The 23287-nt window shown below is 54.5% G+C and overlaps 1 protein-coding gene across 1 annotated transcript in view; it reads left to right on the plus strand.

The window, feature by feature from the left end:
- SHISA4 (shisa family member 4) overlaps positions 1-23287 on the plus strand; it is a 53628-nt gene that overhangs the window by 10912 nt on the left and 19429 nt on the right. Inside the window, exon 2 of the mRNA XM_065404284.1 lies at positions 22577-22748. Within this exon, the coding sequence (XP_065260356.1) occupies positions 22577-22748 (172 nt within the window). The remainder of the gene's footprint in view (positions 1-22576; positions 22749-23287) is intronic.

Consider the following 23287-nt stretch of genomic DNA (forward strand, 5'->3'; position numbering starts at 1 on the left):
AGGTGGGTGGGTACCTCTCTCTGTCCCGCTCCAGTGGGAGGATACTAGCTGCTGGATACAGTACTTGTGGATATAGTACTGCTGGATACAGTACTACCAGCAGAGCTAGATACAGTATTTGTGGGCCCTGCTCTTCCCTGGTGAGAGGCTGGGTTTTGAAGTGGTGGGTGATGGGGGAGTGTGGGGAGGAGGCTGTGTGGTATGTTTGGTGGGGTTCAGTGCACCTAGAAGGTGTGATAATATGGCATCCCTACTCCCATGCCTCTGTGAGAGGGAATTGGTGGTCACAGACCCTGCCTTGCCTCTCCTGGTGTGTAGGAGACAGGGCCGGTGCAAGGAAGTTTCACGCCCTAGGCGAAACTTCCACCTTGCGCCCCCCCGCAGCCCTGCGGCAGCTCCCCGCCCCCCCCCGCCCTGAGGCGCCCCCCTGCGGCAGCTCCCCCCCCGGGGAGCCGTGCGGCGCCCTCCCCCGTGGCAGCTCCCCCCCCGGGGAGCCGTGCAGCAGCTCCCCACCCCAGCTCACCTCTGCTCTGCCTCCTCCCCGAGCACACCGCCCCCACTCTAATTCTCCTCCCCTCCCAGGCTTGCGGCGCCAAACAGCTGATTGGCGCTGCAAGCCTGGGAGGCGGGAGAAGGGGAGCAGTGACGGCGTGCTCGGGGAGGGGGCGTAGCAGAGGTGAGCTGCGGCAGCTCCCCCCCCACCCTGAGGCACCCCCGCGGCAGCTCCCCATCCCCCTGGCCCGGGGAGCCGTGCGGCAGCTCCCCACCCCAGCTCACCTCTGCTCCGCCTCCTCCCCGAGCACGCCGCCCCCGCTCTAATTCTCCTCCCCTCCCAGGCTTGCAGCGCCAAACAGCTGATTGGTGCTGCAAGCCTGGGAGGCGGGAGAAGTGGAGCGGCAACCGCGCGCTCGGGGAGGGGGCGTAAGAACGCTGTAAAAAAAAATTGGGGGCACCGCTTTTTGGCGCCCCCAAATCTTGGCGCCCTAGGCAACCGCCTAGTTTGCCTAAATGGTAGCACCGGCCCTGGTAGGTAGGGGTTGACTGGCTATTCTGGGGGGAACATGTAGAATGGGGTCTTTTTGTGCCCTTGGGGGGGGGTAGAGTGGGCTCTGCAGAGGGATGTGTTTGTTTGAGAATGGACTTTATGGCTCCCGCTAGAGACTCCTGCTTGGGTGCCCAGCTGTTCACCTTCGATGACCACCTCAGAGTGGAGAAGTGGAGGCCTGTGGCGGGGGGTTTGGCTGAGAGGGAAGCAGGACCCTCAATCCCTGTGGTAGAGGGCAGTGGGAGACAAGGTCACAGGAAACATATGAGAAGGTCTAAGCCAGAGCCTAGATATCTGGTCTCAATTCCTGTGGCTTCTCTTGCAATCTCTCTGCAAGAGGAGGGGTCAGCGGATAGAGATCCAAAGTGGAACAATTATTCCAGAATAAAATCACTTTGGCCTGGTCCCCACTAAGCCCCCACTTCGGACTAAGGTACGTAAATTCAGCTACGTTAATAACGTAGCTGAATTCGAAGTACCTTAGTCCGAACTTACTGCGGGTCCAGACGCGGCAGGCAGGCTCCCCCATAGATGCCGCGTACTCCTCTCGCCGAGCTGGAGTACCGGCGTCGACGGCGAGCACTTCCGGGATCGATCCGGGATCGATTTATCGCGTCTAAACCAGACGCGATAAATCGATCCCAGAACATCGATTGCCTGCCGCCGGACCCTCCGGTAAGTGTAGACGTACCCTTTAATTCCAGAAGGAAGCAACCACACATGGAGTTATATCAGCATAGCTATAGGATATAATTATTCTGCTATAGTTATTGTGACCGGAGTCCCAGGGGGGCCACACTGAGATTGCTCAATCAGGGCAAACTGCGAAAAATGGGGCAGACGATCCCCAAAACTGGAGGTTATTTCTAATAATTAGATTCACCAATCCAGCAACAAAACAGCTTCTGCAATACCTTCCTGGTTACCCAGAAGCCAAAAGCCACAGTTCCCTTAAACTGTCCAGCCTTGGGCTCCCACCCAGACAGCCAAGTCAAATATGATGAGGATTATTGAAAATCTTGTTCATCATATAGAAAGTTCTACCAATCCCAAAGGGTCGGACACTAAACTGGGAGGAGTGGTAGATACGCTGGAGGGTAGGGACCTAGACAAATTAGAGGATTGGGCCAAAAGAAATCTGATGAGGTTTAACAAGGACAAGTGCAGAGTCATGCACCCAGGACAGAAGAATCCCATACACTGCTACAGACTAGGGATTGAGTGGCTAGGTAGCAGTTCTGCAGAAAAGGACCTAGGGGTTACAGTGGACGAGAAGCTGGATATGAGTCAACAGTGTACCCTTGTTGCCAAAAGCTAACGGCATTTTGGGCTGCATTAGTAGAAGCACTGCCAGCAGGTCGAGGGACGTGATCATTCCCCTCTATTCGGCATTGGTGAGGCCTCATCTGGAGTACAGTTTTGGGTCCCACACTACAAGAAGGATGTTGAAAAATTGGAAAGAGTCCAGCGGAGGGCAACAAAAATTATTAGGGGGCTGGAGCACATGATTTATGAGGAGAGGCTGAGGGAACTGGGATTATTTAGTCTGCAGAAAAGAAGAATGGGGGGGATTTGATAGCTGCTTTCAACTACCTGAAAGGGGGTTCTGAAGAGGATGGATCTAGACTGTTCTCAGTGGTACCAGATGACAGAACAAGGAGTAATGGTCTGAAGTTGCAGTGGGGGAGGTTTAGGTTGGATATTAGGAAAAACTTTTTTACTAGGAGGGTGGTGAAGCACTGGAATGGGTTACCTAGGGAGGTGATGGAATCTCCCTCCTTAGAGGTTTTTAAGGCCCAGCTTGACAAAGCCCTGGCTGGAATGATTTAGTTGGTGTTGGTCCTGCTTTGAGCAGGGGGTTGGACTAGATGACCTCCTGAGGTGCCTTCCAACCCTGATATTCTATGACACATTACCCACCAGGTCAGTGAATATTTCAGATCTTACCCAAAGATTCACTTATAGCATATTCTTATTAACTAAACTAAGTTTTATTTAAAAAGAAAAGAGCGAGAGAGTGTATTGATTCAAAGATCATTACACATACAAATATGAATAAAGTTCTTAGGTCAGTTTCATAGGAGAGAGATGGTGAGCTTTAGGGTTGCAAAAAAAAATTTTCAGAATAAATTCCATAGGTTATAGTCCAATGTCCAAAATCACGGTGACCCAGACTGAAGCTGGGGACCTCAGTCTTGCGACTCAGACTTCCCCTGATGAAGCTTAAGCAGATCTGAGATACAGGATCAGGGCCCAGGAGTTATTTTTATAGTTTTCTAGCAGCCTCTTGACAGGAGGTGAATAATAGGTGAATCATTGTGGCTTTGAAGTAGACCTATTTCCTAAACATCACCAGTAATTACACTACATGGATTCACCAAGGACAAGTCATGCCTGACCAACCTGATTGCCTTCTATGATGAGATAACTGGCTCTGTGGATATGGGGAAAGCAGTGGACATGATATATCTTGACTTTAGCAAAGCTTTTGATACGGTCTCCCACAGTATTCTTGTCAGCAAGTTAAAAAAGTATGGATTGGATGAATGGACTATAAAGTGGATAGAAAGCTGGCTAGATTGTTCGGTTCAACAAGTAGTGATCAATGGCTCGATGTCTAGTTGGCAGCCGGTATCCAGTGGAGTGCCCCAGGGGTCAGTCTTGGGGCTGTTTTTGTTCAACATCTTTATTAATGATCTGAGCCCCACCGGCCCGGGTCGGGCGGTCAAAGCCCAAGGGCTTCAGCCCCAGGCAGGGGGCATGTAATCTGAGCCCCGCTGCCCAGGACTGAAGCCCTCGGGTTTTGGTTTCAGCCCTGGGCAGTGGGACTTGGGCTTTGGCTTCAGTCCTGGGCCCCAGCAAGTCTAAGCCAACCCACTTTGGGGTCCTGACTCACAGTTTGAGAACCACTGCTCTAGTCTATCTAACATGGCTTTGCTAGCTATTTATAAGGAATAGCCCTAATTACCATTTACATACTTTCCTAATATGTCTTTGAAGGTAGAATTTGGGTCATTTAGCCTGTGAGTTGCTTAACCCTTTCTGGCTTAACATCCCAGCTGTACTGAACAATCCCCCCATGTAGACAAGCCTTTACAGAGATGTTTCCCTTCGAGTCTCACTGCTGTAGCTGTGGCCCACAGAGGCGCCTGGTCTAGGGTTGCCAACTTTCTACTCGCACAAAAAACTGAACACCCTTGCCTTGCCCATTCTCTGAGGCCCCGCCCCCCACTCACTCCATCTCCCCTCCTTCTGTTGCCTGCTCTCCCCACCCTCACTCACTCGCTCATTTTCACCGGGCTGGCTCAGGGGTTGGGGTATAGGAGGGGGTGAGGGCTCTGGCTGGGAGTGTGGACTCTGCAGTGGGGCCAGAAATGAGTTCAGGGTGCGGGAGGGGGCTTCAGGCTGAGGCAGTGGGTTGGGATGCGGGAGGGGGTGAGGGCTCCGGCTGGGGGCATGGGCTCTGGGGTGGGGCCAGGGATGAGGGGTTTTGGGTGCAGGATGGGGCTCTGGAGTGGGGCTGAGGGGTTCAGAGTGTGGGAGGGGGCTCCTGGCTGGTGCAGGGGGTTGGGGTGCAGGTGTGTGTGCAGGCTCCGGCTGGGGGTGCGGGGTCTGGGCTGGGGATAAGGGGTTTGGGATGCAGGAGGGTGTTCTGCGCTGCAACCGAGGGGTTCAGAGGGCGGGAGCGGGGCTGGGGTGCGGGGGGGAGGACTCTGGCTGGGGGAGAGGGCTCTGTGGTGGGGCTGGGGATGAAGGGTTTGGGGTGCAGGAGGGTGCTCTGGGTTGGAACTGAGGGGTTTGGAGGGCGGGAGAGGGATCAGGGCTGGGGCAGGGGGTTAGGGTGTGGGGGGGTCAGGGGTGCAGGCTCCGGGTGGCGCTTACCTCAGGCGGTTCTTGGAAGCAGCGGCATCTCCCCACTCCAGCTCCTACGTGGAGGTGCGGCCAGGCGGCTCTGCGCACTGCCCCATCAGCAGTAGCTGCGGAGCTGGCGCTTGGGGTGGGGGCAGCATGCGGAGCTCCCTGACTGACCCTATGCCTAGGAGCCGGAGGGAGGACATGCCGTTGGTTCTGGGAGCCGCGCAGACCGTTAGCCCCGCTGTGCCGCCAACTGGACTTTTAACGACCCGGTCAGCAATGTTGACCAGAGCCGCCAGGGTCCCTTTTTGACCGGGCGTTCTGGTTAAAAACCGGACACCTGGCAACCCTAGCCAGCTCTGAAGGCCCTTCAGTGTAAGAGAGAGGGGGCAATGGGCCCTGGGCCATTGTGACTCGCTCCCTTCTTCCCCCAGAAACCCATCACAGCCCAAGTTTATCAGCCTTCATGGAGCTCTGCAAAGCCCACGTTATCTTCAGGCTCATGAAGAAACGGGGGCTGGGTAAGGCTGGGGTGGGATTCTGGGGGTCGACTCACTCCAGTCACATTTCTCTTGCCACTGTGTGTCTGAACTTATCTAGAAAGGAAAGACAGGTCTGTTTATTTTAGTGTATTTTTAAAAAAATCAAGGACACCAAAGCCTGAGCAATAACTCTATTATTACACAGTATACATTTAAATGAATACACACTGCCCTGCCAGCAGGCTCAGCCCTGCTCTGGGGGGGTTCTTCTGTGAGGGGCAGGCAGTTTAGTCTTTATGAGCCATGAGTGAGTATGCCAACAAGGGTTTCTTGTCATGAGGAAAAAGCGTGTTTTGAAAAGGTGATCACTGGCACGTTTCGAAATCCAAGTGTAGGCTTCGCCCCTTGTAGTTTCAAACTAGCTAATACCTTAAAATGACAGTTTGCCCTGTCTGCAGTAGTATTGAAAATGTGTTAGCTATCACGTTCTCCAACAAACACATTTGTCAAGGGTGGACAAGCCCTTAGTGCAGAGTAAGATGGGGAGGTTGTGATATAGGAGCTGGAACTGATACCTCCTTAATCTCATCTCATATAGGGGCTACCATTAGGTGGGAATAATCTCTACTGAGTTGGGCTGGATTCATGCTGGCGACTTCTCGGCCAAGGCTCTGTAGTTCAATCCACTTCCTGTCCCCATCAGTGCTAGTGTGACACCTTCAGGAATGATGCTTGTTTGGGGGAAAGGGTGACTTGCCCTATATAGGTGTACAAGGCCTTAGTTAGTAAAAAGGATTGTGAAGTGCACAGGAATGTTACCACCAGTCAGTGGGAGACCTAGGGCTAGGATTCATGGTCTTCCAGCTTGCAACTCTGTATACTACAGGGCACCTCTGAGCACTCTTACCAAAACAGTGATGTTTTAAAAGTAGGCTTGGCAGAATTTGATTTTTTAAAATAATTTTGATGGATAATATCTGTTTTAAGCATTTTTTTATCTGTATAGAATTAAATTTTCACACTTGTGGGAAGTTATAAGTCAGATAATTAATGACAGCAGATGTTTAATGATGATAGACGTTGATATTCAAAAAAGTTAAAAGTTTTATAACTATTAAAACACAAATTGTCAACATTATATGTCAAAATATACAAAGTAAATATCCTTAAACCAAAAAATTATACCTGTTTTTACGATTCATTCATCAGTCCATATGTAACAATCTTAATTCACAGTCTAAATCACTGGATTTTGACTACTAAGATCTCAGGTGGCATTTTCATAGTTTGCCTATCTGTACATTTATTTTATTATCGTGGAAATATTTGTTCATAGGTTTGTGGGTGTATGGTGAAATTGACATTTACCAATAAACATCTAAGTCTATTTACAAGTTATGTGGGTAGGTGTGATGGCTATTCCAAATGCACAAGGACCATGCCATATGATTTGGCATGTCTGGAGGGGAAGCCCACCTACCCTCAGAGGCTGGAAGCCTTACCAGGGTGCTGCCTGTTGGTGCTGCTTGGGACTGCAACTTCCACATCTGCCTCTAGTGCCACATTGTCTAATAAACTGTAGGAACAGGAACCTTACCTGCATCCCAGAGCCTCCTGACTGATGGTGAGAGGGTCCAGCAGGGATTGACAGCTGGGGGAATCCAGCACAGTTGAGTGGAATTTTTTTGTTTGCAGCAGTCTCTGGCGTACAGGCTGTAATAGTAACTGCTGTATTCGCAGGAGTAACCTGACGCGGAATCAGGAAGTATGAGTTTCTTATCAACACTCAGCGCTTTATATATTAATTATTATTAAGAGCCCTTAAAACGACCTGCACAGGGGAAAAGCTAGGCCCTGGGCTCTTGTTTGCTTCTTTACACATCTGAAGAAGAAAGCCTGGAAGGATTCTTCACCAAAGAGTTTATGTACATTTCATTGGTTTTTTACATTTGAAATTCTGGTCTGGTACCCGGGCAGTCTCTTGTGTGACAAGAGAGCCAGTCAGATTATTACATCACTGCACTGAGAAAGTGAAATCTCTGTGACAGTGAGGTGGTCAGCCTGTTTAAAACTCCCATTTAGTGTCAATGTCCAAGAAACACATGACTAAATAATAGCCGTTAAGATTCAGCCTCTCTGGCCTTTCTGAGAAATCTCACAGCCCATGATTCTGACACCTCCCATAAATCTTCAGCATAACCAGAGAAGTCCAGACTTGATATTGATGATATTTGTAACCTAAAATTAATAATAAAAATCCAAGCAGAAAAAAGTGAAAATGTAAATGCCTTCTAGGTTATCTTTCTGTTGCAGAATGAAGCAAAATAACAAAACAGAATGAGCACAATCTTATCTTTCCATTGTAGGTCATCAGTAGAGACAGGAAAATCAGACTCTCCTTTAGCCTTCTGGGTAGCCCCAGCTACTTTTCAGATATTGCTGTTTTAGATGCTCTGGTTCAATAACTTGCTGCACTGAGTTGTGTACCAAAACAAGGACAATCAGTCAGTGCTGGCTCATTTGCAGCCCTTCAGGCTTTGCAATTATTTGTTGTTTGCTTGCTAGAGTGCAGTTATTCTTGTCATTATGGCTGAGCAGATATTTCAATTCCAACATCCTGTATGCAATGGTTTATAGTCTTCCACGCAAGTGCTTCTGGGGCTGTATTGTCTCGGGCTAGCTCTCCTCTCCGCGATGTGCTGTATGAGCCACGTGTAAGGGTAGTTGTTTGGAAAGTTCTGGGGGGAAAAACCCAAACAAATTCCACTGCTTATTGTGTTAAAATGTACGTGCTTTTTCCTGGCTGAATACGTATTAGATATATTGTGCTTATGTAACCCACACACCTCTGGGGTGTGGTGTTCTGTCCCATCTAGTGGCACCGAGACCACACTAGGCTTTTATGTCGAATTTAGCGCCGTTACATTGAATTAACCCTGCACCCGTCCACACCACGAAGCTATTTAGTTCGACATAGAGCTCTCTTAAATTCGACTTTTGTACTCCTCCAAAACGAGAGGAGTAGCGCTAAATTCGAAATGGCCATATCGAATTAGGCTAGGTGTGGATGGAAATCGACGGTAATAGCTCCGGGAGCTATCCCACAGTGCACCACTCTGTTGACGCTCTGGACAGCAGTCCGAGCTCGGATGCTCTGATCAGCCACACAGGAAAAGCCCCGGGAAAATTTGAATTCCTTTTCCTGTCTGGGCAGTTTGAATCTCATTCCCTGTTTGGACAGCGTGGCGAGCTCAGCAGCAGTGGCAACGATGCAGAGCTCTCCAGCAGAGATGGCCGTGCAATCTAATAGAAGGAGGGCCCCAGCATGGACTGATCGGGAAGTCTTGGATCTCATCGCTGTGTGGGGCGATGAGTCCGTGCTTTCAGAGCTGCGCTCCAAAAGACGGAATGCAAAGATCTACGAGAAGATCTCTAAAGCCATGGCAGAGAGAGGATACAGCCGGGATGCAACGCAGTGCCGCGTGAAAATCAAGGAGCTGAGACAAGGCTACCAAAAAACCAAAGAGGCAAACGGACGCTCCGGATCCCAGCCCCACACATCCCGTTTCTACGAGGCACTGCATTCCATCCTAGGTGCGGCCGCCACCACTACCCCACCACTGACCGTGGACTCTGAGGATGGGATATTGTCCGCGGCAGGTTCCTCGTCGGACATGTTAGCGGACGGGGAAGATGAAGAAGGAGATGAGGAGGACGAGGCAGTCGACAGCGCTGGCACCGCTGATTTCCCCGACAGCCAGGAGCTCTTCATCACCCTTACCGAGATCCCCTACCAACCGTCCCCATCCCTTACCCCGGACACCGAATCAGGGGAAGGATCAAGCAGTAAGTGCTTCAAATATCTAAACATTTATTTTTACAAGAACTGAAATATTTATAATATTAACAATGGCTTTTTCCTAAAGTGCTTAAACATGTAAACAATTATCTGCAAAAAAAGTGGAATATTTACAATAGTAACAAAGGGTTTTTCATGATTTGTCTGCCTTAGGCTCTTCACAATTTAGTCCCAAGTATTTAAAATTTTTTTTACAATGTCCGGTAAGTCATGATTATGCTGTCCAAGACGCTCCACTCTTTAGTCCCAGTGCACCTACGCGAAAATCCGGTCAATATGGCCGGGGATAGAGGCGAAATCCTCATAGGAGAACTCCTCGTAGGTCTCATGAAGGTACATTTCCAGCCTGTTCATCAGGTTCCTGGGTAGGGCGATCTTATTGGGCCCTCCGTGGTAGGACACGTTACCGCGCCACGACACCATCAGGTACTCTGGTATCATTGCCCTGCAGAGCATGGCGGCAAACGGCCCTGGTTTCTGAAGGCTTTCTCGAAGCATCCTTTCCCTCTGGGACTCCGAGATCCTCAGCAGGGTGATGTCGCTCATGACGCCCTGCTTTGAATTAGGGAGGGGAATGTTAGTATTGGGACTGCTTTACAGCCACGCAGTGGAGGGAGAGGGGCAGCATACAGGGATCTTTCCTTGGGACAGCCGCGAGGGGGTGGGACAGGGGCATAGTTCATGCTGTCCTGATTGCTGGCAGCAGAGACTGGCATTGCTTTCAATGTGAAAGGAGGCCAGTGCTACTAGTACAGTGTTAAGCAGCCAGAAGTCTATGGCTTACCATGATTGCACGCTACAGAAGTTCAGGTGTCCGGCCACGCTTCTCAGATAACTGCAAGACCACTGCAAGACCCCAGGCACTGAAGGCGAGGGCCGAAAATTCGACCTTATCCTGAGTGCGCATGTGAGAGGTGCAGTGCATGGTCTTGTTCACAGAGAAAGACTAGGTTCTTTGTACACAACTTCATTTATCTGTCTCCGGAATTCACTCCCTTTTTCCCATTCCCACAGACACATCTGCGACTGTTTCCCAACCCAGCCTGGCATCACACTCCCAGAGGCTAGCGCAGATTAGGAGGAGGAAGAAGAAGAAGCGTGAGGACATGTTCTATGAACTAATGGACTGCTCACGAGCCCAGGCAGCCCAGCAGACACAGTGGAGGGAGAACTTGTCAGAAATGCACCGAGCAGTCATGGAACGGGAGGAGAGGTGGCGTCAGGAAGACCAGCAGGCTACTCAAACCCTGCTTGGACTAATGAGGGAGCAAACGGACACGCTCCGGCGCCTTGTGGATGTTCTGCAAGACCGGAGGCAGGAGGACAGAGCCCCGCTGCAGTCTCTCTCTAACCGCCCTCCCCCGCCACAAAGTCCCACACCCCCCTCACCCAAAGTCCAAAGAAGGAGGGGCGGCAAGGGCCGTTAAAACTTTCAGTCAACCCCTGCAGACTGCTGTAGCACTAGAAGGCTCTCGTTCCCCAAAGTTTGAAAAGTCCTTTCCTGCCCATCTCACACAAGCCCCCGTCCAAGTTTCCCCCCCCCTTTTCATGTGCGGTTCATAATAAAATATTTGTTTCTGTTAAGTACTGTTTCCAAGATTTTCTTTTAGAGGAGATTCTGTCTGAAGGGGGGGAAGGGGTTTGGTAATTGGACAGGACAGTCACCTTTAGCAGGCTACAGAGGCGGGGGCAGGTCCAGCATCAGGACACATACACAGTGCAGTCACCAGTTACCCTGGTCAGTCTGGGAGGTGGTTTTCATGTTCTGGGGGGCGGGGGGGTTCATCTGTCACTTTGTGGCGGGGGAGGGCAGTTAGAGATCTTATGCCGCGGTCCTTATCCTGGATCACAGAGCCACGCAGCAGGGGGTCTGTAACCCTCCGCCCCCTGCCAGAAAGTCACTTGGCCGACACATACACGCAGTCCCGGCCAGGACTGCTGGCTGGCTCCGTTGAAACAACCAATCCACCACTGCGGAGCCTGTCATTCCCGGAGTTTAGAAGCATCATTTGCATCAGAACACTAAACCCGCCCCCTGCCAGTCTGCGTCCCCGGTTTAAAACATTCCCGCGAAAACAGTAATAAAGACAACGTTGTTCATTAACAAAACGGAACAGATTTTATTTGTTGGGAAGGTGGTGAAGGGGGTATGTAACTTGGAAGGATAGTCAACAGTAACTGGGTAAAGAAACGGGGGCAGGTTCAGCATCTGTGTCCACAAACTAAACAGTCACTGGATACCCTGCTCAGTCAGGAACCTAGCTTTCAAAGCCTCCCTGATGCACAGCGCGTCCCGCTGGGATCTTCTAATCGCCCGGCTGTCTGGCTGGGCGTAATCAGCAGCCAGGCTATTTGCCTCAACCTCCCACCCCGCCATAAAGGTCTCCCCCTTGCTCTCACACTGATTGTGGAGCACACAGCAAGCAGCTATCACAATGGGGATATTGGTTTCGCTGAGATCACAGCGAGTGAGTAAGCTTCTCCATCTCCCCTTGAGACGGCCAAAGGCACACTCCATCACCATTCTGCACCTGCTCAAACGGTAGTTGAAAAGTTCTTTTTCTGAGTCCAGGGCGCCAGTATAGGGCTTCATGAGCCAGGGCATTAGCGGGTATGCAGGGTCCCCGAGGATCACTGTAGGCATCTCCACATCCCCAAGACTTATTTTGTGCTCCGGGAAGTAAAGACCTTCCTGCAGCCGTCTAAACAGACCAGAGTTCCTGAAAACGCGAGCGTCATGAACCTTGCCCGGCCATCCGACGTTGATGTTTGTAAAACGTCCCCTGTGGTCCACCAGTGCTTGCAGCACCATTGAAAAGTAGCCCTTTCTGTTAATGTACTGGCTGGCCTGGTGGTCCGGTCCCAGGATAGGGATGTGAGTCCCATCTATAGCCCCACCGCAGTTTGGGAATCCCATCGCGGCAAAGCCATCTATGATGAGCTCCACGTTTCCCAGGGTCACTACCTTTGATAGCAGTACCTTGACGATTGCCTTGGCTACTTGCATGACAACAACCCCCACGGTAGACTTGCCCACACCAAAGTGGTTCGCGACTGACCGGTAGCTGTCTGGCGTTGCAAGCTTCCAGAGGGCTATGGCCACTCGCTTCTGGACAGTCAGGGCTGCTCGCATCCGGGTGTCCTGGCGCTTCAGGGCAGGGGACAGCAACTCACAAAGTTCGAGGAAAGTCCCCTTCCGCATGCGAAAGTTTCGCAGCCACTGGGATTCATCCCAGACCTGCAGCACTATGCGGTCCCACCAGTCCGTGCTTGTTTGCAGGGCCCAGAATCGCCGTTCCACAATATCCACAAGACCCATTGCCACCGTGATGTCCTGGGCGCAGGGTCTCGTGGTTTCTGAGAGCTCTGAGCTACTCTCCGACTTCAGGCCCTCACGGTGGTGCCGTAGCCTCCTCTCCTGATTTCTCTGCATCTGCCTCTGGTAAAGGTGGATGAGAAGCTGCGAGGCGTTGAGAACGGCCACAACTGCAGCGATGGTCGCAGCGGGATCCATGCTCGCACTGCTGATCAGAAAAGTGCGCGAACTGATTTCCCGCCGGCGCTTTCAGGGAGGGAGGGAGGGCGGGAGTGACGGACGGATGACGACAGGTACCCAAAAGCACCCTCGACACATTTTTTTACCCAGAAGGCATTTGGGGCTCGACCCAGAATTCCAATGGGCAGCGGGGACTGCAGGAACTGTGGGATAGCTGCCCACAGTGCACCGCTTCCAATGTCGACGCTTGCCCCGTTAGTGTGGACGCACAAAGTCTCACAAAGTCGAATTACTGTCCTTAGTGTGGACACACACGTTCGACTTTGTAATATCGATTCCACATATTCGATTTAAGTGAAATCGAACTACTCTTGTAGTGTAGACATACCCTTAGAGAGAGATTAATAAGTTCGCTCTACAGCCTTAGCTAACAGCCATGTGGCTTTTAGCTGATGCAGTAGAGGCTCATGCACTAAGCTCCAGAGTCCCAGGTTCGGTCCCGCCCGCTGATGACTGGGGTCTGTCGGTGTTACACTAAGGCTTGGTCTACACTTACCTCCCAAGTCGAAGTAAGGTACGCAAATTCAGCTACGTGAATAACGTAGCTGAATTCGACATACCTTACTTCGAACTTACCGCGGTTCAGACGCGGTCCACACGCGGCAGGCAGGCTCCCCGTCGACTCCGCGGTACTCCTCTCGTCTAGCTGGAGTACCGCAGTCGACGGCGAGCACTTCCTGGTTCGATTTATCGCGTCCACACCAGACGCGATAAATCGAACCCGGAACTTCGATCCCCAGCCGCCGAACTAGCGCGGCAGTGTAGACCAGCCCTTAGTCTGTAAAGCTGGATGTAGGCTCCTTAGCTAAGAACTTCCCAGCCTTTATGGTAACCCCTACCTGCACAGGAATAAGGTTTTATGCAGGGGGATGATGTCATGCTGAAATGCAGTAGGCATCTGTGTGTACAGCAACATGGTCCTTGCAGTGCTCCAGAAAGCTAGCAGGCCCTCCAGTGACTATTCAGAATGGGCTTCACTGTACATTGTATTAGGCAGTATGTGACACTGCTTGGTGTTCTGTCTCCCTGTGGTGCTCCTTCAAATTCCAAGGTCTAGCTGCCTCAGAAATACCTATGGGTTTGTCTCTGTTGCAGCATGAGGATAGATCAATCAATCTCAACCCAAGGCAGTGCAGCCACACTCAGTGCACAAATGTTCAGTGGTGTTCTGCTATGCCTCATGCCCATGTTGGTTTGCAGTTATTCATCTCAGTTGAATAGCCTGTCCAGCTCCTGTGGTCACTGAGCTGGCTGTCATAGAAGTTAAGCCCACAAGGAACCATTATGATCATATAGTCTGACTTCTTGCCAGCCAGAGCTGGATTTAGATTCTTTGTGCTCTGGGCACAAAGAACATTTGGGCCCGACCCCCCACACTCCCTGCCTGGGGCCTGCCCCCTGCTCCTCCCCTTCCCCCATGGTTCCGCCTTCTGGCCTGGACAAAAGCTGGTTGGTGGTAAGAGCTGCCCAGGGAGTCTGAGCCACTGTGGTGAGCCCTGGACCCTCCACCTGCCCTGGGTGGTGCACCCTGGGGGACAGGGATGCTGGCATCCCAGCACCTCACCCAGGGCAGGTGGAGAGCCTGGGGCTCCCCACAGCTGCCCGGGCTACCTGGGTACCTCTTACTACAGCCTAGGGTGACCATACATCCCGTTTTGTCTGGGACAGTCCCCTTTTTAACCCTGCCACAGATGTCCCGACTTTTTTGGCAAAACTGGGCATTTGTGCTGTGTGCTCTTACCAACTGATCATCAGTTGGCAAGAGCACACGGGACAAATGCCCAGTTTTGTGAAAAAGGGGCTGGGGGGTGAGTGGTGGGGTACAGGGGATCGAGCAGTGGGAGGAGGGTTTGGGCCAGGTCTGTGCAGGGCAGGGGCTCAGGAGAGGGGCTCAAGCCAGGTCCACACGGGAGGGGGGGGCAGGACTGGCCTTAAGGGTGGGCCACCCCGGCGACTTCCCAAGGGTGCCATAATCAAGCAGGTGCACTGCTGGTGTGGAGTCAGAAACTGTTCCCAGCTGGCAGAAGAGTGCTGCATCTGGGGGCGCCCAGATTTCTCTGGGCTTCCTCCCAGCAGAGGAATATGGGGGGAGTGAGCAGTGACACACACATACTGCTCGCCCCCAAAGTTTTCTGGCACCCCCCTAGGGGGTTGGGGGGAGTGAAGAGCAACACCAATTCATTCATTCAGGTCACTTTCCCCCACCTGGGCTGTGCTGGGAGGCGAGAATCAGGGGCTGCTGCTTTTTTCTCTCCTCTTACGCAGCCCAGGTCGGGTAAGTGACCTGGATGAAGGGAGCCCAGATGTTGCTCCTCGTTCCCCCCCTCACATCCCCCTAGGGGTCCATGAGGAGAAGCGGCATTTGAGCGGGGAGCAAGCAGCAATGCCAGCTGCTCCATGCATCCAGGTCAGCTTCCCCACGTGGGTGCAGGAGGGTGGTGCAGGGGTTAGGGATGTAAGAGGGGGCAGGGGTTAGGGGTACAGGGATTGGGGTGCAGGGATTAGGGACAAAGGGGGAACAGTGCAGGGGTTAGGGGCACAGAAGGGGGCAGGGTTGAGCTCACAGGGGCCAGGGGCAATGTGGGGGGGGGGGGTGCCCTGCCCACAGGGGCTAGGAGTGCTGTTTTCTTGAAGGCCAGCCCTGGGCGGGGGAGAAGGGCTCAGAACCAAGGGGACTGGGGAAGTGGCTTGGGACAGGGTGGGGAGGGGGAGAGGGGAGAGGGCCACATCCACATGGGGGGCATCGGGGAGAGAGGCTCGGACCAGGTCCATGCGCGGGGGAGAAGAGGGCCTGGGGAGCGGGCTTGGGTGAGCGGCTCATCCAGCTCCATGCGTGGGGAATATACTCACCCCACTACAGCCGGGCTCTGGCTTCTGGCCTGACCAGGAGGGAAGAGGAGAAGCAGGGCAGCGGGGCTCCGGGAGGCTGGGGGGAGAGAAGAAGCAGAGCAGGGGTGGGGGAGAGGAGGATCAGGGCGGAGGGGAGGGATGGAGTTCCAGCAATCCTGCTGGGGCTGCCAAATTGGCCGGGGCCCTTGGGCATGGGTCCCATTGGCCTGTGTGGTAATCCGCTGCTGTTGCCAGTTCTTTAGGAGATTCTCTTCCAAGCTCCATCACTGCTCCCTTCCCAGACCCTTGCTCTCAGCAAGGCTAATGAACCGTGACAGGGCATAGAGGCATCAGGGAGGGAAATCATCCATGTGGCTTCCTGCAGCACAGCACTGTGCTGGGACGTAGCCTCATGCTATAGCCTTCCCAAAGCCCAGCACCTGTCCAGCATAGCAGCAAACTTCCTGGCTCCATTTCCCAGGGAGTACTATTTCCAACCTCTGCTCCCAGATGGCTTCAGAAAGCACTGGTCAGCTGTGCCAGCTGCAGGCCGTAAATAGAGCAGGCTCAGCAGCAGCGGAGTTCCTGAAAGAGGAGCTGGTGCTGGCTCTGTGGGTGTCACTGGACACGCTGCAGCCTCAGCACGATGCAGGCTAAAGGGCACCTCCAGGAGCTCTGGGAAGGCCAAGGGCCGCAGAGTTGCCAGCCCCAAGTGTTCAGCCGTCAGCAGGCAGGCCCCCAAATCATCAGATTTCAGAACATACTAGATGCTGGGGTTCTTTGCCTTGGTTCCTGAGCATTTAGGGCTGCCATCCTCAGGCCCCCGCAACTAGGGGGCTAAAAACACACTTGGGAGATTGTAAGGCTTTAGGGTTGGGATAAAATCCCCTAGGTTAGCAGTGTTGCGTGGGCTTTTTAACAGGATCTGCACTGAGCCATCTCGCTGTGGCTGGGGTCCGTGCTGGCGGACGTGGTCCATCCTGACCAGACCTACACCGTCCCGGGCCGGAGCATCTTTAATAATCTGTACTTGGTTCGGGACCTTTTAGAGCTGGGGCGTAGGGATGGTCTGTCGTTCGCCCTCCTGTCCCTGGACCAGGAGAAGGCGTTCGACAGGATGGACCACGGGTATCTCATGGGCACTCTGCGGGCGTTCGGCTTCGGGCCCCAGTTTGTGGGTTTTCTCCAGGTGCTGTACGCTGAGGCGGAGTGTCTGGTCAGGCTCAACTGGACCCTGACCGAGCCGGTCAGCTTCGGGCGGGGAGTACGGCAGGGGTGCGCCCTCTCGGGTCAGCTGTACGCTCTGGCGATTGAGCCCTTCCTCTGCCTCCTCCGCCGGAGGCTGGCAGGGTTGGTGCTTCGGGAGCCGGAGCTGCGGCTGGTCCTGTCGGCGTACGCCGACGATGTGCTCCTCGTGGTCCAGGACCCGGGCGACCTGGTGCGGGTGGAGGCCTGCCAGGCCGTTTACTCGGCGGCCTCCTCCGCCCGGGTCAACTGGGTCAAGAGCTCTGGCCTGGTGGTCGGGGACGGGTGGCAGGCGAGCTCCCTCCCACCCGCGCTTCGAGCCATTCGGTGGAGCGCGGGTCCGCTGCTCTATCTCGGCGTTTACCTTTCTGCCACGCATCCTTCTCCGCCGGAGAACTGGCAGGATTTAGAGGTCAGGGTGGGTGAGCGGCTGCGGAGATGGACAGGACTGCTCCGGTGTCTCTCCCTGCGAGGGAGGGCGCTGGTGCTGAACCAGCTCGTCCTGTCCATGCTCTGGCACCGGCTCAACACCCTGAGCCCGGCCCCGGGGCTCCTGGCCAGGCTCCAGAGGACGGCCCTGGAGTTTTTCTGGCCGGGACTGCACTGGGTCTCTGCAGGGGTTCTGAGTCTTCCCCTGGAGGAGGGAGGACAGGGCCTGGTCTGCCTTCGTAGCCAGGTCCATGTCTTCCGCCTCCAGGCCCTGCAGAGGCTCCTTTATGGTGCAGGTAGTCCGGCGTGGAGCACGTTAGCGCACGCCTTCCGCCGCCGCCTCCGAGGGCTCCAATACGACCGGCAGCTCCTTTTCCTTCACCCGAGAGGTCTTCCGCGAGACCTCTCGGAGCTGCCGGTCTTCTACCAGGACCTCCTCCAGACCTGGAAGCTTTTTTCGGCGACCAGGTCCATTGTGGCCACCGAGGGCACGGACCTCCTCGCGGAGCCCCTGCTGCACAACCCCGATCTCCGTGTGCAGGTGGCGGAGTCTCCCTCGGTGGGCCGGAGGTTGGTCCTGGCAGAAACCACCAGGGTCGGAGACCTCCTGGACTACGCCAGGGGGGACTGGGTGGATCCCCACGCGCTCGGCCGGCGCATGGGGCTCTCCACCCTTTCGACCCCTCTGCATGTACTCCAGGAGGTGGGCGCTGCCTTGTCGCCCCCTTCTCTCAGCTTCCTGTGGCGGGCCCTGCGAGAGGGCGCTCCCCGCCCACCCCTCACCCCGGGCCCTCCGGATCTTTTTATCGGGCCCCTATTCCGCGAGCCCCCCCGGCTTCCCCGCTCCCATACTCCGAGCCGGCTGCACGCCCTGCAGCCGGTCCGGTTCCGAACCGCGCCCAGAGACCACCTGTACACGCTCGTGCTCCACACGTTGCATCTCCTCACCCTCGCGTCCCGCCCTGACACCAAATGGCGGGATTACTTAATGCCTGTGGAGGGTGAGGAGCCCCGGTGGGCCAGCCTTTATTCCACCTTAGTCCCACGGCCCGCCGGGGACATTGGTTGGCGGCTCCTTCACGGAGCCGTGAGCACGGGCGTGTACCTGGCGCGGTTCACCCCTATTCCCGAGGCCTGCCCATTCTGCAGCGTGAGGGAGACCCTGGCGCACGCCTACCTCGAGTGCGCCAGGTTGCAGCCCCTGTTCCGGCTCCTCCAGAACCTCTTGTTGAGGTTCTGGCTGCACTTTTCCCCACACCTGTTCATTTATGCACACCCTATCCGTGGCCCCACCAAGTCGCGAGACCTCCTCGTCAACCTCCTCCTGCCAGCTCACCATCTACAATACCAGGGAGAGGATGTTGGACGAGGGGGTGCTCTGCGACTGTGGGGCCTATTTCCGTACTTCCCTGGTCTCACGTCTCCGGGCAGAGTTCCACTGGGCAGCGTCCGCTGGCTCCCTTGACACCTTTGAGGAGCAGTGGGTGCTGTCCGGGGTTCTCTGCTCGGTGTCCCCATCCGGCACCCTGCTTTTGAACCTTTGACTGTCATTCCACTCCTGTTTTTTCATTCGTTGTCCCAAGGATTTAGTTGGTTCCTGGGTCCAGTGGTCCCTCCCGCTAGGCTGGGGGAGGGGCCTTTAGAAGTGGGCGGGCACGCCCTCCCACCTCCCAGTTGGTACCAATAAGGCCTCTGGCCAGAAAAGGGCTCATACTTGAAGTGCAATCACAGCCCCACCTTGCTCCACACCCGGTGTGTGGCACCCAGAGCCATAACCCCCAGCCCCCATAGAGTCATAGAAATGTAGGACTGTAAGGGACATTGGACCTTGAGAAGTCAAGTCCTGTCCCCTGTGCTGAGGTAGGACCAAGTAAACCTGGACCACCCCTGACAGATGAGTGTCTAACCTGTTCTTAAAAATCTGCAGTGGGGGGATGCCGTGACCTCCCTTGGGAGCCTGTTCCAGTGCTGCTATCTGTACAGTTCGAAATTTTTTCCTAATATCTAACCTAAATCTCCCTGGCTGCAGGTTAAGGCCATTACTTCTTGTCCTATTTCCAGTGGTCATGCAGAACAATTGATCACCATCCTCTTTATAACAGCCCTTAACATGTTAACTTCCCTCCCCTGCCTTAGTTTTCTTTTCTCAATCGCTGGGTTCAATATCTAGGGGTTTTCTTAACATTACAAAACAGAGGTCAGTGAAGTCTCAGTATTCGGGGGTGCGTGCCACTCACTGCCGTCTCTGCCTCTACCTGAAATACTGTATTCTGAGATTTCACCACTTAGCCCAGTGAGTTCTTAGTGGTTTCACTGGGTAATGGGGAACCTCACTGCTGCTGCAACCTCTCCACTGTCTTTCATTGTAACAGTGACCCCACCCCATGTCTAAGGTTCAGTCCCCTACCCGTGTCATCAGTGATTTCAGCTCTAGTAATCCCTGATCAGAAACAAAGACTCTTACATGAGTGCATAGGTGGTATGTAATGGAGGCCAGGGACTAAGCCTCCCCAAACCTTGCGCCAATGAGCGGAGGCAGTGGCGGATTTGGAGCCCCCTGAAAATCTCCCGGCACAGGCCCAGGGCTGGAGGAGCTCTCACTCCCTGCTGTGGCTCTAGAGCCACGGTGGGGCACAGAGCCTATCTGGTCTCGGGGGGGGAAGGGGAGAAGAGGCGAGCGGGGGCAGAACGGGGGCAGGGCCATGGGTGGAACAGTGTGGGGCTGCGGGAGAAGGGGTGGAACCGGGGAGAGGCTCCAGGCTCAGCGCTCCAGCCAGGACAGAGAGCTCTGCTGCAGTCCCAACCCTGGCCGGGGCTGAGCTCTCAGCACCCCCCTCTGGCTGGGACCACGAATAGGGGGGCCTGAGAGCAGCAAGTGGGGGCAGGTCCTTGGCCGGAAGAGGCAGGCAGGGAACTAGCCTCCTCAAGGGGAAGCTTCACCCGCCACCAGGGCCGGTGCAAGGAAGTTTCGCACCCTAGGCAAAACTTCCACCTTGCGCCCCCCCCCAGCCCTGCAGCAGCTCCCCGCCCCCCCTCCGCCCTGAGGCACCCCCCCGTGGCAGCTCCCCCCCCCCCGGGGAGCCGTGCGGCAGCTCCCCACCCCAGCTCACCTCTGCTCTGCCTCCTCCCCGAGCACGCCGCCACCGCTCTAATTCTCCTCCCCTCCCAGGCTTGCGGCGCCAAACAGCTGATTGGTGCTGCAAGCCTGGGAGGTGGGAGAAGGGGAGCAGCGACGGCGTGCTCGGGGAGGGGGCGTAGCAGAGGTGAGCTGGGGTGGGGAGCCCTGTGGCAGCTCCCCCCCCCCGCCCTGAGGCACCCCCGCGGCAGCTCCCTACCCCCCCGGCCCGGGGAGCCGTGCGGCAGCTCCCCACCCCAGCTCACCTCTGCTCCGCCTCCTCCCCGAGCACGCCGCCCCTGCTCTAATTCTCCTCCCCTCCCAGGCTTGCAGCGCCAAACAGCTGATTGGTGCTGCAAGCCTGGGAGGTGGGAGAAGTGGAGCAGCGACCGCGCGCTCGGGGAGGGGGCGTAAGAACGCTGTAAAAAAAATTGGGGGCACCGCTTTTTGGTGCCCCCAAATCCTGGCGCCCTAGGCAACCGCCTAGTTTGCCTAAATGGTAGCACCGGCCCTGCCCACCACCCATGCATAAGCGAGATCAGCTTTATCATTAACACTGTGGAAAGGAAAGTCAAACAGCTTCAAGGACTCCCCATCACCAGAGAAGAACACCTGTTAGCATCTGTCTGGTTTCTACTTTGATTTGGCAGCACTACCCCCTACTTAGGGAGTGAAGCTACACGTAGGGTGATCCCCTCAATTAGGGCATGGTCAATGAAGTTCTGCTGCCCTTTAGTCATACAATAAGGATAATGGCATTCAAGACTAAAGTGAATTTTAACCCAAAACACCCACACTTGATCACTTTGGCAAAGCAGGTCTGCTGATCACCTACAGAAAGTTGGGGTGCAAATATGGTCTGAAGTCCTGAAGTCTTTTCCTTCAGTGCATCAGTAGATGTCGGGGAGAGCTCATTCAGACCCTGCTCACATAAACAGGGAAATCCTGGAATCCTCATTCCTGTAAAGCCAGGGCCTCCCCATTTAGGAGGGAGGGCTGAGTGCCAATAGCCATGTCCCCAGCTCTCCTCAGTGAGTACCTTGCACTAGGAGCGAGGGTTAGGTTTGAGGTTTTTAACCCCTTCACATATTTTTCAAGGTGACACCACTTCCTTATGCCAGTAGAGTAATGTTGTTATAGTAACATGGTGGCATCACACAGCCACCTCCTAGGCTACCTCCCAGAGTGGGGATGTTTCTGGCACAGCTTGTGTATGGGGAGGTGTGTGTAAGGGAGCATCCTGGCATCAAAACACATTGGTTTGAAATGAACCTCACTGCCTCTCCATTCCACCCCCCTGGTTCAGCCACCAAACTGCAAAATCAGTTGTTCACTGAGTTGGAGTGGCTCTCTCCATGGTGAGTGGGTCGTGAGCACTCCCTGTCTAATGGATCTGTGCCCGTGAGGGGCCCAGTCCGCCCTCCTGATGAGCACGTACTCACAACCCTACTCTCTTTGGAAGGAGGAACCAGGCAGGCCTCTGCTTTTCTTTCCTGTCTGATGTCCTGATAAGTTTTTACCTTGTGCTGTTCTCTGGTATGAGTATGGGTGGGAGGGGGAAGGACGGAGCTTGCCTGGAGTCCCTGTTCCAATCCATATTCTATACACAAGGTGCCTGCTGCCATGTGAGTCTCAGTGGCCATGCTTGCCAGGTGCTTCACCTCAGGAACCCATCCAGGATGGATGCCCCAGCCTGACGCAAGGCAGTGAGAAAGGGACTGCTCCAGAGGCTCTAGTCTTCAGAGAGGGCAGTTCATCCCCTGCCAGGCCTCTGAGCTGTGCCCCAATAACCATGCCATTAGCTGTGAACGTCCTGCTCCTGCCACCTTGGACGGGCAGTGACTCTGCATGCACAGGCCCAGCTTGAGGGACTTGTCCTTGGAAAGCAGCGTGAATGCTTCCCCAGTGGGTAACACTCAGAAAAACCTGAGCAGAGGCCATGGCAGTCTGCTGCAGCAAGAGCCAGTATTGTTCTGGACACCTCTTTGCAACCATCACTGAACTGGGAAAGGGCAGCAGGAACACTGGACCTGGTCTAGAGCTCCCCAGACCCTGCCTGCATTCTAATTCCTGGACTGGAGGGTTGGAGAGGTGGGGCCCCTCCCCGGCTGGGGGCTCTGAAGGGTGCGGGGGGTCTGACAGCTGGCTTCTCTCTCCACAGGCTTGGCGGATGAAGACTGCCTGTGGTACCTGGACAAGAATGGCTCATGGCACCCTGGCTTTGACTGCAACTTCTTCACCTTTTGCTGCGGCAATTGTTATCAGCGCTACTGCTGCATCGACCCCCTGAAGCTCATCACGGAGAGGCAGCAGAAGCACTGCCTTGCTTTCAGGTGAGCGGGGCATGGAGCCTGGCCAGAGCTCCTGCCTGGGGACACTGGTCCCACTGGGAACGACTGTGTCCTGGCACAGGGAGGGAGTGTTGATAGGGTTATGGACAGGTGATTGGAGGTTGAGACTCCTGCCTCCAATTTCAGGAGTTGAAGACACATGCCATCCCCGCCTAGAGTTCGGGTATTGTGGCCTCTGACATCTCTCCTCTCACTGTGACCAACTCTCTGTCTAGCTGCTTGGCTGCTGGCCCCCAGCCCAGGATCTGGACACCTACCTCCCACAGGTTAAAAATAGCAAAAGCAGCAATGTCTCTTCCTCTCCCTTCCTCCAAGTAGGAGCAGGTGCGTGGCCGTGTGTTGATGCATGTGTGTATGAGGAGCTCTGAGAGAAAGGGGTGAGTGCTGCAGCTAGTTCTGGATGTGTTGTTCTGGGAGGTAGCTGCACAGTCTGGGTCGGGCTCCCATGGTAGTTCTGTCTCCTGCACTAATGAATCCCCACTGTTTGTTGACGGTGTTATGGCTGCAGGGGTGTAGCTGTC

The sequence above is a fragment of the Emys orbicularis genome, chromosome 4, assembly GCF_028017835.1.
Source record: "Emys orbicularis isolate rEmyOrb1 chromosome 4, rEmyOrb1.hap1, whole genome shotgun sequence".
In the NCBI taxonomy this organism is placed as follows: Eukaryota; Metazoa; Chordata; order Testudines; family Emydidae; genus Emys; species Emys orbicularis.